Source organism: Capra hircus, chromosome 3 (assembly GCF_001704415.2).
Source record: "Capra hircus breed San Clemente chromosome 3, ASM170441v1, whole genome shotgun sequence".
NCBI lineage: Eukaryota > Metazoa > Chordata > Mammalia > Artiodactyla > Bovidae > Capra > Capra hircus.
This window is the reverse complement of record NC_030810.1, coordinates 108,647,468-108,661,428: the sequence shown is the minus strand read 5'-3', so window position 1 is coordinate 108,661,428 and position 13,961 is coordinate 108,647,468. Positions and strand designations below refer to the sequence as shown.

Genomic DNA, 13,961 nt, shown 5'->3' with positions numbered 1-13,961 from the left:
AGAGAAAAAACCTTGTAGTGTAATAGAAATTAAAAGAAATTCCTTAAACTAATGATGATTATCAAACTTTTTACTTTATGGTAAAATACTTAAATCTGTCCAGGTTAAATTAAGAACAAGACAAGAAAAACTTATCTCATCACTTCTATTCTATGTTATTCTAAACTGTCAGTACAGTAAGAAAAGAAAAGAAATGAAATACATTAGCTTTATAAGGAAGACAAAGGGTCATTTCTTTATGATATGGTATGTTAGAAAATCCAAAATAAACTGCATGCAAATTATTAGAATTAATGATCAGTATACTGCTGGATACATGAACATAAATCAATTGTAGTTTCTTAAATTAACAATTATAATGTAATATAGAAGTGTATACTATATGTAAAAGCTTTAAAACTATTAAACCCCTTGGAATAAAATTAATAAAAGGCAAAGCCTCTACAGAGAAATTTGTAAAGAATTACTAAAATAATTTTTTAAAAATATGTAAATCATGAGATATATAGTTTCATGGGTTAAAAGACTCAGTGTTGTATAAATGCCCATTCTTTCCGTACAAATCTGTTTCAAGAAAATCCCAATGGAAATTCTAATAGTTTCCTTTTTTGTATCTGAAAATGATGAAGTATATTAAAATTTATATGGATTTACAAGTAGCCAAGATATTCTTGAAGAACAATTTAGCATGGTTTGTTTTACCAGATAACCATTCTCATTATGCAACTGTAGCATGCTCTTGGCAAAGGTGACAAATACAACAAAAGAATTGAACAATGAGTCCCCAAATTTACATGCACATGGGTATACCAGGTGGCTAATTATAATTGTTACAATATTTCTTAGCTTCTTTTGCATCCAGGATTAGCTAAGCAACTAAGTTTTTCCAATCATATGTAAGAAGAAATAATGGGTGCATGTCTACATGTCTTCCTTAAGAGCAGCATCTCTCTTTCTGCTTTCTTGATGGCTAGGAATGGGAAACCAGTACTTTGAACTCTGAAATAGAAGCCTTGTCTTGAGAATGGCAGAACCACTCTGTGGCTTGTACAACTTTGTGATGCTAAGCTGCAGTGTCAGCCTTGCCTACTGTGAACTGATTGTCACTGGTGTTATATAAGAGAGAAATAAATTCTGTCTCATTTCAACCACTTTAAGGGACTTGGTAATTGAGACTGTAGCTACACTGTGTGAAGATAATTAAATGAGATTTTTCTTAAAACTTAAGCAAAGTGTCCAGTGAATGACAATTGTATATATTTTCCAACATCCACTGGAAAAAGTATAAAAGCACTCCTTTCTGCTTCACTTGATTACTAAGGTACTTTCTCGTTTTTCTCATCTCCCTCTCCTTTCTGAAGCTATATACCCCTTCCCCTCAAGAAAACTGTTCTCGTGATTCTTTTCTTAGCCAACTTTTGATCTTTTTACTTCTCCGGTCTACCAACGGCCATTTTCAAGCTCTTGTTCATCTTTCTCTCTTTTTATAATATCTGATTTTCTCATTATATCTGTCAAATTTACTTGTTATATTTACCATTTTTTAGTACTTAAAAATTTATAAAGATTGGCAAAACCTAGGCCAACATTTCTAACTTATTACTGTATATACCTGCCTCTTTTTTTGCGCTTAGTGTGTTAAGACTGAATGCATCACTGATTTTCTTATGTTATTTCTCTTTTTGTGTTTTCTAAGAGTTAGCATCTCCTCACTCCTTCAAGCTGAAACTCAGAAATACACCTTATAGCATCATTTAATCTGTTGTAAAGACTGTTTAAAGCCCTATTATTTTGCTTCCCTCATAGCTCAATCAGTAAAGAATCTGGCTGCAATGCAGGAGACCCAGGTCCAATCCCTGAGTTGGGAAGATCCCCTGGAGAAGAAAATGGTAACCCACTCCAATATCCTTGCCAGGAAAATCCCATGGACAGAAGAACCTGGCAGGCTACAGTCCATGGGGTCACAAGAGTCGTACATCACTCAGTGACTAAACCACCATTTTGCAATAACAACAAACTTCATTACAGAGAGGAGTAAAAATTACTTATTAGGTGGGTTCACTCACCAATATTGCATTCTAAACAGGATGCTTTTGGCCTCTCTTTGAACATTTCCAGTGATAAAGAGATTAACACATACCTTTGGCCACCTGATCCAAAGAGCTGACTCATCTGGAAAGACCCTGACACTGGTAAAGATTGAGGGGAGGAGAAGAAAAGGATGACAGAAGATGAGATGGTTGGATGGCATCACTGACTCAATGGACATGAGTTTGGGTGGGCTCCAGGAGTTGGTGATGGACTGGGAGGCCTGGTATGCTGCAATTCATGGAGTCGCAGAGTCAGACACGACTGAGCGACTGAACTGAACTGAAATGATAGGAAATAATCTACCTCATTTGGGACAGTTCTAGTAGACCGGGAAGCAAAGGGACTGACAGGACATGAATGGCAGTCAGGACACCCCGATTTATGACAGAAGGAAAAAAAAAATGTATTTTCAACAGATTCAGGTTTGTACCAGGAATCATGAATCTGAAATTACTCCTCTGCATACCTTCATCTAATTATCCTGAGGTCTTCCTATATGCTCTCTAAGCCCAGTTCTATTCAAAAAAGAGTATGAAAGGGGGCAAATATACACAATGGAGTATTACTCAGCCGTTAAAAAGAATTCATTTGAATCAGTTCTGATGAGATGGATGAAACTGGAGCCAATTATACAGAGTGAAGTAAGCCAGAAAGAAAAACACCAATACAGTATACTAACACATATATATGGAATTTAGGAAGATGGCAATGATGACCCTGTATGCAAGACAGGAAAAAAGACACAGATGTGTATAATGGACTTTTGGACTCAGAGGGAGAGGGAGAGGGTGGGATGATTTGGGAGAATGGGAATTCTAACATGTATACTATCATGTAAGAATTGAATTGCCAGTCCATGTCTGACGCAGGGTGCAGCATGCTTGGGGCTGGTGCATGGGGATGACCCAGAGAGATGTTGTGGGGAGGGAGGTGGGAGGGGGGTTCATGTTTGGGAACGCATGTAAGAATTAAAGATTTTAAAATTTAAAAAATTAAAAAAAAAAAAAAAAGAATGCTTTCCTCTTTGGAGCCTGTAGACCTAAGCATGGGAAATAGAGAATCTCTCCTTCACACATACAGACAAGTTATATAAATGCAAAAGTGGACAGAGTTTGACAAATAATATTTTCTCAACATTTAATAGCTTAGAGAGATTGCCAGAATTAATCCTTAACTCGCTTACTTTATTTTGTAATTTCCTTAACAGAATTTTAGATTTGGGTTAGCTTTATATCTATCTAGTATGCAGACAAATAACCTCTCTAGCACCTCTGAAAATAGAATTTGTAGAAGTACTACACAGATGACACTCTGGCAATGAACTCAAGGACTTTATCCTGCATTCCTCCAGAGTTATGTCCCTCCAGATTGTGTTCTTTCATCGTATCATGGATTTCCTTGAACAAATGGTCCCTGAGGTGACTTGGAGATAGTCTTCTTAGGGAGAGGTAAATTACCATGACAATAATTCCTAAGGGACTGTATTCTAAAGATGTGATTATAAGGGCTATCTACTGCTGCTCCTGCTTACTTAAGAAGTATCCCATCTTAAGCCATCTGCCAAACCTTTTTCCTGTCATGCCACACATTACTCAGAGACCAGCATGAAACATCAACTTTATTGAAGAGTGGCTGGGGCTGCCCACCCCTGCTTGACAGAGAAGGGTAACTAATTTACTGATAAACACTCTAAGATGGGTATTTGAGTGAATGCAGAGGACTAGCAATCAGAAGAGAAAAAGATAAAACTATGAGGATATTATCTTTACTCAAGCTGCTGCTGCTGTTGCTGTCACTTCAGTCGTGTCCAGCTCTTAGCGACCCCATGGACTGCAGCCTACCAGGCTCCACCATCCATGGGATTTTCCAGGCAAGAGTACTGGAGTGGGGTGCCATCGCCTTCTCCTTACTCAGGCTAGATACCCTCAGATCCTTCCTTAGTTCCCTTTGGTTTTCTGATTCCTCGTAATCCTGAGAAATCTCTTCGTTTCTTCAGATGTTCAATTGGCTTAAAAATCTCAAAAAGCTTAGTTGTCCAAGCAGCTCATGCCTAGTACCCTGTTCTTTTACTCATCTCTGAATATTTATTATTAAGGATTTGGTGCCTGAGAAGTATACCTTTGAAATCTTCACAAATGTAAGAATGTTCTTAAGCTACATAGTGGAGAAATGTCGGAGATCTTGAATATGATAGAAAAAATAGGAAACTGTGTATGGAAAGGGGGATCCAGAGAGCAGAAATTGATAGTAGGACAGTCAGACATCAATTTTGTATGTATTCATAAAGTAGCACTCCTTGCCCTAAGACCAGGTCCAAAGCCGTACCTACTACTTTCAGTCCATATCTATATGTCCCAAATTTAAATGAGATTTTAAAGAACTTCTGGTTGAATTTTACTGTCATGCACAGATGAGCTCAAACACAATGCAACATAACATGGCAAAACAAAGCACTTTTTTTCAACCAGAAGGAGTGAGTTTATCTGGCTGTATACTGTACTTATGAACATCTACCAATTTCCATGGAAGGTATATAAGATAACGTGTTTTGTTTCCAAATATCCATGAACAGATCATCTGACTTTACCCCAGCTCCACAATTTTCTAGATGTATGATCTTGAAAAAAAAAGTCACTCATCTTTCTGCCGTTTATAGAGAACAAAGTGCTTAAACTCACTGGGCTCTTATGAGGATTAAGCCAGCATATAAAAAGTACTAAGTACCTTGAACACACTAATCAATTTTATTTTTATGTCTTCTCTGAATTCCATATGGACACAGACTATGATAGTCATGATAGTGATTCCAGACAGAAATCAGGACTCTCAGTTATTGATTCACCAAGGTCTTTGCTAACTGAGTTATGAGTATTCAATTTGTGATGATCAAAGAAAGACATCAAAGAACACAAAATAGATTTGATTTACTCTGAAAATGAGATATACCTGTGTATAGGTCTCTGCCCAATTTGTCTCTGGGCAAACATATATGTAGCTTCCTGAAGAACACCATTAGGAGTCAGACAATTTATTGTTCAGCTTCATTTATGCAAGATCTATGAAGTAGAAGTCCAGAGAAGGCAATGGCACCCCACTCCAGTACTCTTGTCTGGAAAATCCCATGGACGGAGGAGCCTGGTAGGCTGCAGTCCATGGGGTCGCTAGGAGTCGGACACGACTGAGCGACTTCACTTTCCCTTTTCCCTTTCATGCATTGGAGAAGGAAATGGCAATCCACTCCAGTGTTCTTGCCTGGAGAATCCCAGGGACAGGGGAGCCTAGCGGGCTGCGTCTATGGGGTCGCACACAGTCGGACACGACTGAAATGACTTAGCAGCAGCAGCAGCATGAAGTAAAAGTCAGACAGAAATCAAAGAAATTATGCTGGCATAAATAGACATTTGAGGTGATCCGAGTTACCCCATCCAGCTGAGGAAAACTGTGGATTTCAATTCTACAGACCTATAAAATCACTACTTTTTAAAAAATATTGAGGACATTTGACATTCTGGCCAAATCATTCTCACCTATATTGTCTCTTTAATTGTCATATAAGCCAATGATTTAGGAATGACAGATACTATGACCAGCAGTAACAGCATCTCTGTGATAAATGTAAAAAACAGTTTAAGCCTCCTACCTTTGAAATAGAAGAGGAACCTTAATTTTCCCAAATTATAAATTATTGGTTGCATATGATATGTAAAGCACTTAGTGAGGATAAAGAAGTGAGTTTTTCCTGTTCTTGAGGAGGAGGAATCCAGGAAACTACATAAATGCTCCATACATCTGTTAATAGAGTCATAGTCACAGCAACAGATGTGAGTGGTCTACTGGACAAAGTCGTCATTAAAGAATTGATATTTATAATGTTTATCGCATGCAAAGGACCAGAAGTAGAAAACAGAGTGGTGTCTTAAAGAACTTTGATGTGATTGGAGGACTAAATAAGACAAGTGGTTGATAGATGTGGAAGAGAAGGTAATCACGAAAGGGAGCATTTGACAGTAAACAAATGATGAATTGTATGATACCATCCATATAATTTAGTCCTGAGAGGACCTACGGATAAAGAGCTGCTCTTGTTTCTAACAGGAAGTTTAGTGAAAAAAAATCTTAGAACTCTTCCTCACTAATTATTTTTTGGAACCTAAGCTGTCAAACGAGAAGTGTGTTTAAACAGCTCACCTCTGTGTGATTGCTGAAGCTTCAGGTTCATCTGCCCTGTGCTGTCGTGCTGGTAGAATGCTACCCTGATGCCATAAAAATCCTGAAGTGTCAATAAAGTGTTTCTCCAAGAATGACAAGGGAGAAAACACGTTGCCCAGAAGTTAGAGTACATAGAAAAATGGTGGGGGAGGTGGGCAAATAACACAGGAGTTAAGAGCATGTATTACATTGATATAGTTATAGTTATCTGGGGGATCTGAATACTGTGGGTAGAGAAGGCAGATTGGAACAGGGTATAGAAAATGAGCAGAGACAATATCTGGCCAGGATTAGTGGCCAGAGTTGCAATGGCTAGAGAAGAAAATCCTTGGTAATAGCAATGCAGTCAGAGTAGCAAATAGTATTCAATTTTCAATAACTGAGCTAGAATGCTATGAAGATTATGATGTAAAGTAATACTGAGGAGTGGTCAGGAGTTAGGGTCATGGGCACCTCTGGGCAAAAGGTACCCTTCTTCAGGTTCGCATTTGAACCAGCAGACTATTTAAGCTCCTGTGGTCTGCAGAACAAGACAGGCTTCAGAAGAAATAAATAAATAAAAAAGGAAAAAGCTTCTGAACCAGATGACAATTTCCCAGAGTGCTTCCCATTCTCCACCCCATTTTCTAGCAACTCTCCTCTGTCCCTCAGGATTGCTCCTGGGGCAAATTGGAGCTTCAACCAAATTTCATGCAGTGCTGCAACTAACAAGAACTGTAGTTTGCATTCCATTTGTATAATTTATAAAATTTGTATCTGAATGATACAAATCTTGTATCATTGAGATACAAATCTTATTCAAGATTATACAAATCAAGACAAACTCATTCCACTAATATTTTTGAGTGTCTATTGATGCTTTTGAACTGTGGTGTTGGAGAAGACTCTTGAGAGTCCCTTAGACAGCAAAGAGATCAAAACAGTCAATACTAAAGGAAAGACTGATGCTGAAACTGAAGTTCCAATAATTTGGCCACCTGATGTGAAGAGCCAACTCATTAGAAAAGACTCTGATGCTGGGAAAGATTGAAGGCATGAGGAGAAGGGGACGACAGAGGATGAGATGGTTGGATGGCATCACCAACTCGATGGATATGAGTTGGAGTAAGCTCCGGGAGATGGTGAAGGACAGGGAAGCCTGCTGTGTTGCTGTCCATGGGATCTCAAAGAGTTGGACACTACTGAGTGACGGAACAACAACAACTATTTCCTAGGCACTGCTCTAGCTACTGAGAATAGAAGTGTGAAGAGAGGTCCATATTCAGACTTTGTCATTACTCAGTTTACTTCAGTTTCTGAATTCCCTTACCATAGCTCTTGGGCGTTTCCAGTCACCATTTTTTAATTTTTCCCATATTGGATCATCATCTAGCCCCAAGGCATGTTTTACTTCCTTCTTATCCAGTTCCCAAACTTCCCACCTCTCCAGACTCTCTTGGAAAATTACATGTGTGCTTAGTGGCTCAGTCATATCCTCCTCTTTGCCACCCTCTGGACTGTAGCCCACCAGGCTCCTCCGTCTTTGTGATTTCCCAGGCAAGCATACTGGAGTGGGTTGCCATTTCTTCCTCCAAGGGATCTTCCTGACTCACGGATAAAACCCATGCCTCCTGTGTCTTCTGCATTGCAGGCAGATTCTTTATCCCTGAGTCAAAAGTTTCTAACACATTAGATCAGTTTTCCAAACCTGGGTCATTGTGCACTAGAAGATGCAAAAAATATTCCAAGATCCAGACATGAATTGTTCCAAGGGAATCATTCCCTGATCTTCAACTCCACAGTCAGCTCTGCTTAAAATGTATTTGCTTGAGAAAGTATTTCTTCCCCTTTCACACTTTCCTTTCAAAACCTTATCTTTGCATAACTGAATTTTACTCAGTGGAAGTGCCCCACAATGAAAGTTTATCAATGCCAATGTCACTGATATGAACATGAATGACTGGATAGCACATCTGTGTGCAATTCATGATTTCCATTATGTTCCTTTCAACACAATTAAAATAGAAGCTAAATGAGTTGTCAACTAATAGGTCAAAAGACAATTTTGATAATAGATCTACTAATAGAAATTTAAAATAATTTAGTGTTTTTACTATAATAAAACAAATTCCATTCCCTGAGCTTTGGCATATGAATGTTATTTAATTGTGTAAATTAGTTTTTCAGTGTTTATATCTCCAAAATAAAAAGTAAGATTGGATTTGATGCTGACAATTTTCACATTATGGTAATAAGTATTGCATGAATGCATACCACAACTGCAAAAAAAATACAATTTAAATTATTATTAATATGTCAATAAATTTGTAAGTATTACTTTAAAAACATTATATTTTTATTGATTTGTGAAATTATATAACAACAGGAGGAAATCTTTTTATAGTTATAAAACAGTTATATAACAACAAGAAAAAATCTTCTTACAGTTTCAAGGGTATAGGAAACAAACAAACTAAAAAAAATATGTAAGTAGAAAGTGAAATCAAAAGTCTTGAAATTTAAAAATATATTCAATTCACTTCAGTCACTCAGTCATGTCCAATTCTGAGACCCCGTGGACTGCAGCATGCCAGGCCTCCCAATCCATCACCAACTCCTGGAGTTTACTCAAACTCATGTCCATTGAGTCAGCGATGCCATCCAACCATTTCATCCTCTGTCATCCCCTTCTCCTCCAACCTTCAATCTTTCCCAGCATCAGGGTCTTTTCCAATGAGTCAGCTTTTTGCATCAGGTGGTCAAAGTATTGGAGTTTCAGCTTCAGCATCAGTCCTTCCAATGAATATTCAGGACTGGTTTCCTTTAGGATGGACTGGTTGGATCTCCTTGCAGTCCAAGGAACTCTCAAGAGTCTTCTCGAACACCACAGTTCAAAAGCACGTATTCTTTGCACTCAGCTCTCTTTACAATCCAACTCTTACATCCATATACGACTACTGGAAAAACCATAGCCTTGACTAGATGGACCTTTGTTGGCAAAGTAATGTCTCTGCTTTTTAATATGCTAAGTTGGTCATAACTTTCCTTCCATGGAGTAAGCATCTTTTAATTTCATGGCTGCAGTCACTATCTGCAGTGATTTTGGAGCCCAGATAAATAGTCTGTCACTGTTTCCACTATTTCCCCATTTATTTGCCATGAAGTGATGAGACTGGATGCCATGATCTTAGTTTTCTGAGTGTTGAACTTTAAGCCAATTTTTTCACTCTTCTCTTTCACTTTCATCAAGAGGCTCTATAGTTCTTCTTCAGTTTCTGCTATGAGAGCAGTGTCATCTGCATATCTGAGGTTATTGATATTTCTCCTGGCAATCTTGATTTCAGCTTGTGCTATATCCAGCCTGGCATTTTGCATGATGTACTCTGCATATAAGTTAAGTAAGCAGGGTGACAATACACAGCCTTGATGTACTCCTTTTCCTATTTGGAACCAATCTATTGTTCCATGTCTGGTTCTATATGTTGCTTCCTGACCTGCATATATATTTCTCAAGAGGTTGGTCAGGTGGTCTGATATTCCCATCTTTTTCAGAATTTTCCACAGTTTATTGTGATCCACACAGTCAAAGGCTTTGATGTAGTCAATAAAGCAGAAATAGATGTTTTTCTGGAACTCTCTTCCTTTTTCCATGATCCAATGGATGTTGTCAATTTAATCTTTCATTCTTCTGCCTTTTCTAAATCCAGTTTGAACACCTGGAAGTTCTCGGTCCACGTACCATTATTGAAGGCTCGCTTGGAGAATGTTGAGCATTACTTTGCTAGCATGTGAGATGAGTGCAATTGTGTGTTAATTTGAATATTCTTTGACATTTCTTTTCTTTTGGATTGGAATGAAAACTGACCTTTTCCAGTCCTGTGGCCATTGCTTTTTTCCCAAATTTTCTGGCATATTGAGTGCAGCACTTTTACAGCATCATCTTTTAGGATTTGAAATAGCTCAGCTGAAATTCCATCACCTCCACTAGCTTTGTTTGTAGTGAAGCTTCATAAGGCCCACTTGACTTCACACTCCAGACATTCACAGGATGTCTGCCTCTAGGTGAGTGATCACATCATCATGGTTATCTGGATCATGAGGATCTTTTTTGTATAATTCTTTTGTGCATTCATGCCATCTCTTCTTAATATCTTCTGCCTCTGTTAGGTCCATGCCTTTTCTGTTCTTTATTTCACCCATCTTTGCATGAAATGTTCCCTTGGTATCTCTAATTTTCTTGAAGTTGTCTCTATTCTTTCCCATTGTATCATTTTCCTCTATTTCTTCACATTGATCACTTAGGAAGGCTTTCTTATATCTCCTTGCTAGTCTTTGGAGCTCTGCATTCAGATGGATATATCTTTCCTTTTCTCCTTTGCCTTTACAAGTGCTTAAGTTACACAAAAAATGAAAATGCTTGATGACATCTAACATGTGATCCAGTCTCGAATGCCAGGTTACTGGCAATTTTGATAGGAGACTGGAAAAGCACAGATGGATGACTAGGAGGCATAGGAATGCCTCTTTCACTTTCATGCCTTATGAGCAGCATCTGTTTTCTGTGACTGTTGTACAAATTACCGCAAATTAGCTGGCTTAAAACAATAGAAATGTATGCTCTTACAGTTCTGGAGGCAAGAATTCTGAAATCAATGCCACATGGCCAAATTCAAGGTATTGGCAGGGACATACTTCCCACAAGACACTAGCAAAAAGTCTATTCTTTAGCTCCTTTGTCCCTGGCACTGCTGGCATTCTTTGTTTCATGGCCACATCATTGCAGTTGTCAAGGTTGGAATCTTCAAAACTCTCTATTTTCCATCTTCATATTGCCTTCTCCTCTGTGCATCCATTTCAAATTTGCCTCTGCCTCTCTGTTATAAGGACCCTTGAAATTGCATTTAAGTTTTCTTAGGATGATCCAGGATAATCTCCTATGTCAATATCTTTAATTTAACCACATTTACAAAGACTTTGTCACAGATGTCATATTTACAGGTTCCAGGAATTAGGACATGGATAGCTTTTTGTGGTCCATTTTCAACCCATCACCTAGGAATGAGACAGTATAATTCTAGCACAGAAAATATACCTAAAAAACTTGCAAAATGAATGAAAAAAAATTGCTCCTTTTTCTGGTACGGAATTCCATTTTCTCTTTTATACTCAATTATTTCTCCAACTGTGAAAAAACAGTTCCTAAACCCACCACTCTTCTCCAATACTGCCTTGAACTGTAGCTCAAATAATGTCCCTGAGCTACTTCTTTGTTCAATTTCCCTTGAGAGATAAGCCCTCAAGCTCCATCTTGCTATCATTCTTTCTTTTATCCATTCCATAAACAAGTATTGAGTAAATATTCTGTGAGGGTTAGGAGTTTGTAGAAAGTAAAAAAAGAACCTATCATAAATAAGAAAACAAATACTGAAATACTAAGACTTGTTTTGAAATCACTCAGCAAACATTTATCAAATACTCAGTGTTGTTATAATTGCTAAGTTATTGAGCACAATCCTCAAGTCTTTGAGTTTTTCCCTGGAGGTGGGAGGTGATACAGGAAAGGGATGGAACAAAATGATGTAGGAATAATTGATAATATACTGTTGAGTATCTTCAAAAGGTTGTAATCTGGGGATGTCAGCAGTTTGATCTATTTGTCTTTCAACATCTTGCTCTTCCTGTTACTTTTTCAGGCAATCAAGTGGACAGAGATCATGAGAAATTTGAGTGGAGACGGCATAGTAGAGTTTGTTCTCGTGGACTTCCCTACCTCCCCACCCCTTCAGCTGCTCCTCTTTGTACTCTTCCTTGTAATTTTTTTGTTGACATTGTTGGAGAATGCACTCATTGTTTCCACCATCTGGCTCACTCCAAGTCTTCATCGTCCAATGTACTTTTTCCTTGGCCATCTCTCCTTCCTGGAGCTATGGTATATCAATGTCACTGTTCCCCGACTCTTGGGGGCATTTCTTACCCAGGAGCATAGAGTCTCCTATGTAGGTTGTATGACCCAACTCTATTTCTTCATTGCCTTAGCTTGCACCGAATGTGTCCTGTTGGCAGTCATGGCCTATGACCGCTACCTGGCCATCTGTGAACCTCTCCGTTATCCTAGTCTCATGCCCTTCAGTATGGCCACTCGTCTTGCTGCTTCCTCTTGGGGTAGTGGCTTCTTCAGCTCCATGATGAAGCTTCTTTTCATTTCCAGATTGTCATACTGTGGATCCAATATCATCAACCACTTTTTCTGTGATATCTCTCCACTACTTAACCTCACCTGCTCTAACAAGAAACAAGCAGAACTAGTAGACTTCCTCTTGGCCCTGGTGATGATTCTGCTCCCTCTAATGGCTGTGGTTTCATCATATGCTGCCATAATTGCCACTATCCTGAAGATTCCTACTGCCCAGGGACGTCACAAAGCCTTTTCCACATGTGCCTCTCACCTGGCAGTGGTTGTTATCTACTACTCTTCCACTCTCTTTACCTATGCACGGCCCCAGGCCATGTACATCTTCAACCACAACAAGGTCATATCTGTGCTCTATACTGTCATTGTACCATTTCTCAATCCAGCCATTTACTGCCTGAGGAACAAGGAAGTAAAGGATGCCCTCAGAAAGACAGTGCTGCGTAGGTGCCCCTATTCCAGGGATATCCCAGATTGATGTACAATAAAACCTGACAAAAAATGAACAGTATCCTAATAGTGACATATTAAAGAATCATAAAATAGACTTAACAGGACCAAAATATCAGTTATCACCCTGCTTCTTTAAATAGTGTCAGGAAACTTCTTGATACAAACAAAAAATTATGAATCATTGATCATATACAAGAGTTTCCAAACTATGATTAAAATGGTTATAGAATCTCTGGGGGGTTGTTTAAATGGATATTCTCAGAAAAATCTATGGAAAACCTCATAGAGTATGCATTGTTTGCCTAGTGGTAAAGAGCCCACCTGCCAATCCAGGAGACATAAGAGATGTGGGTTTGATCCCTGGGTAGGTAAGATACTCTAGAGGAGAGCATGGCAACCCACTCCAGTGTTCTTGCCTTGAAAATCCAATGGACAGATGAGCCTGGTGTACTGTAGTCCATGGGGTCTCAAAGAGCTGGACACAACTGAAGTGACCTAGCACACATACCTTGTTTGCAACCCTGACATGCATAATTTCCAACTTCTTAAGAATGTTTATTTCACAGCCAGTTTGAGATTTTTACTCTAGAATCTTTACTCAAGGCTGCTATTTTTTCAAGTGAGAAAAATAGATAATAAAAGGGACTTGCTGATGTGCATGTCAAGACAAAATGATGTAGAAGTTGTTGTAGCAGTTTCAAGGATTCAAATTCTCAAATCCTAATACTGTGAGAATCACAAAAGTATAATTAAACCCCCCAAACTGAAACTAATGTCACCTAATGCATACTCCTTATCTCTACAAGTCTTATACCCACTGCAAGTCAAAGGAGGAAGCAAATGCAGCACGGGTATTCAGCCATGTGTGCAACAATTAATATGGCTAAAGAGTCATCTGCATCTCCTACATGTTAACTGAAGAGTGATACACAGCTTATTGACCTAATGAGTGTTGGTTAGGTAGTAGATCAAACGCATTAGAAAACTTCTATATACCTTGGCCTCTGAATCTTCTCCAGCACTATGGGCAACTTCTGTT

The 13,961-nt window shown here is 38.5% G+C and overlaps 1 protein-coding gene across 1 annotated transcript; it reads left to right on the top strand.

The window, feature by feature from the left end:
- LOC102174522 (olfactory receptor 6P1) lies at positions 11,994-12,947 on the top strand. The gene has a single exon (XM_005677270.2). It carries the CDS (start codon positions 11,994-11,996, stop codon positions 12,945-12,947), a length of 954 nt encoding a protein of 317 aa, XP_005677327.2.

Coding starts and splice junctions, on each gene's coding strand:
- LOC102174522 (XM_005677270.2), top strand. CDS start 11,994: ATGAGAAATTTGAGTGGAGACGGCATAGTAGAGTTTGTTCTCGTGGAC.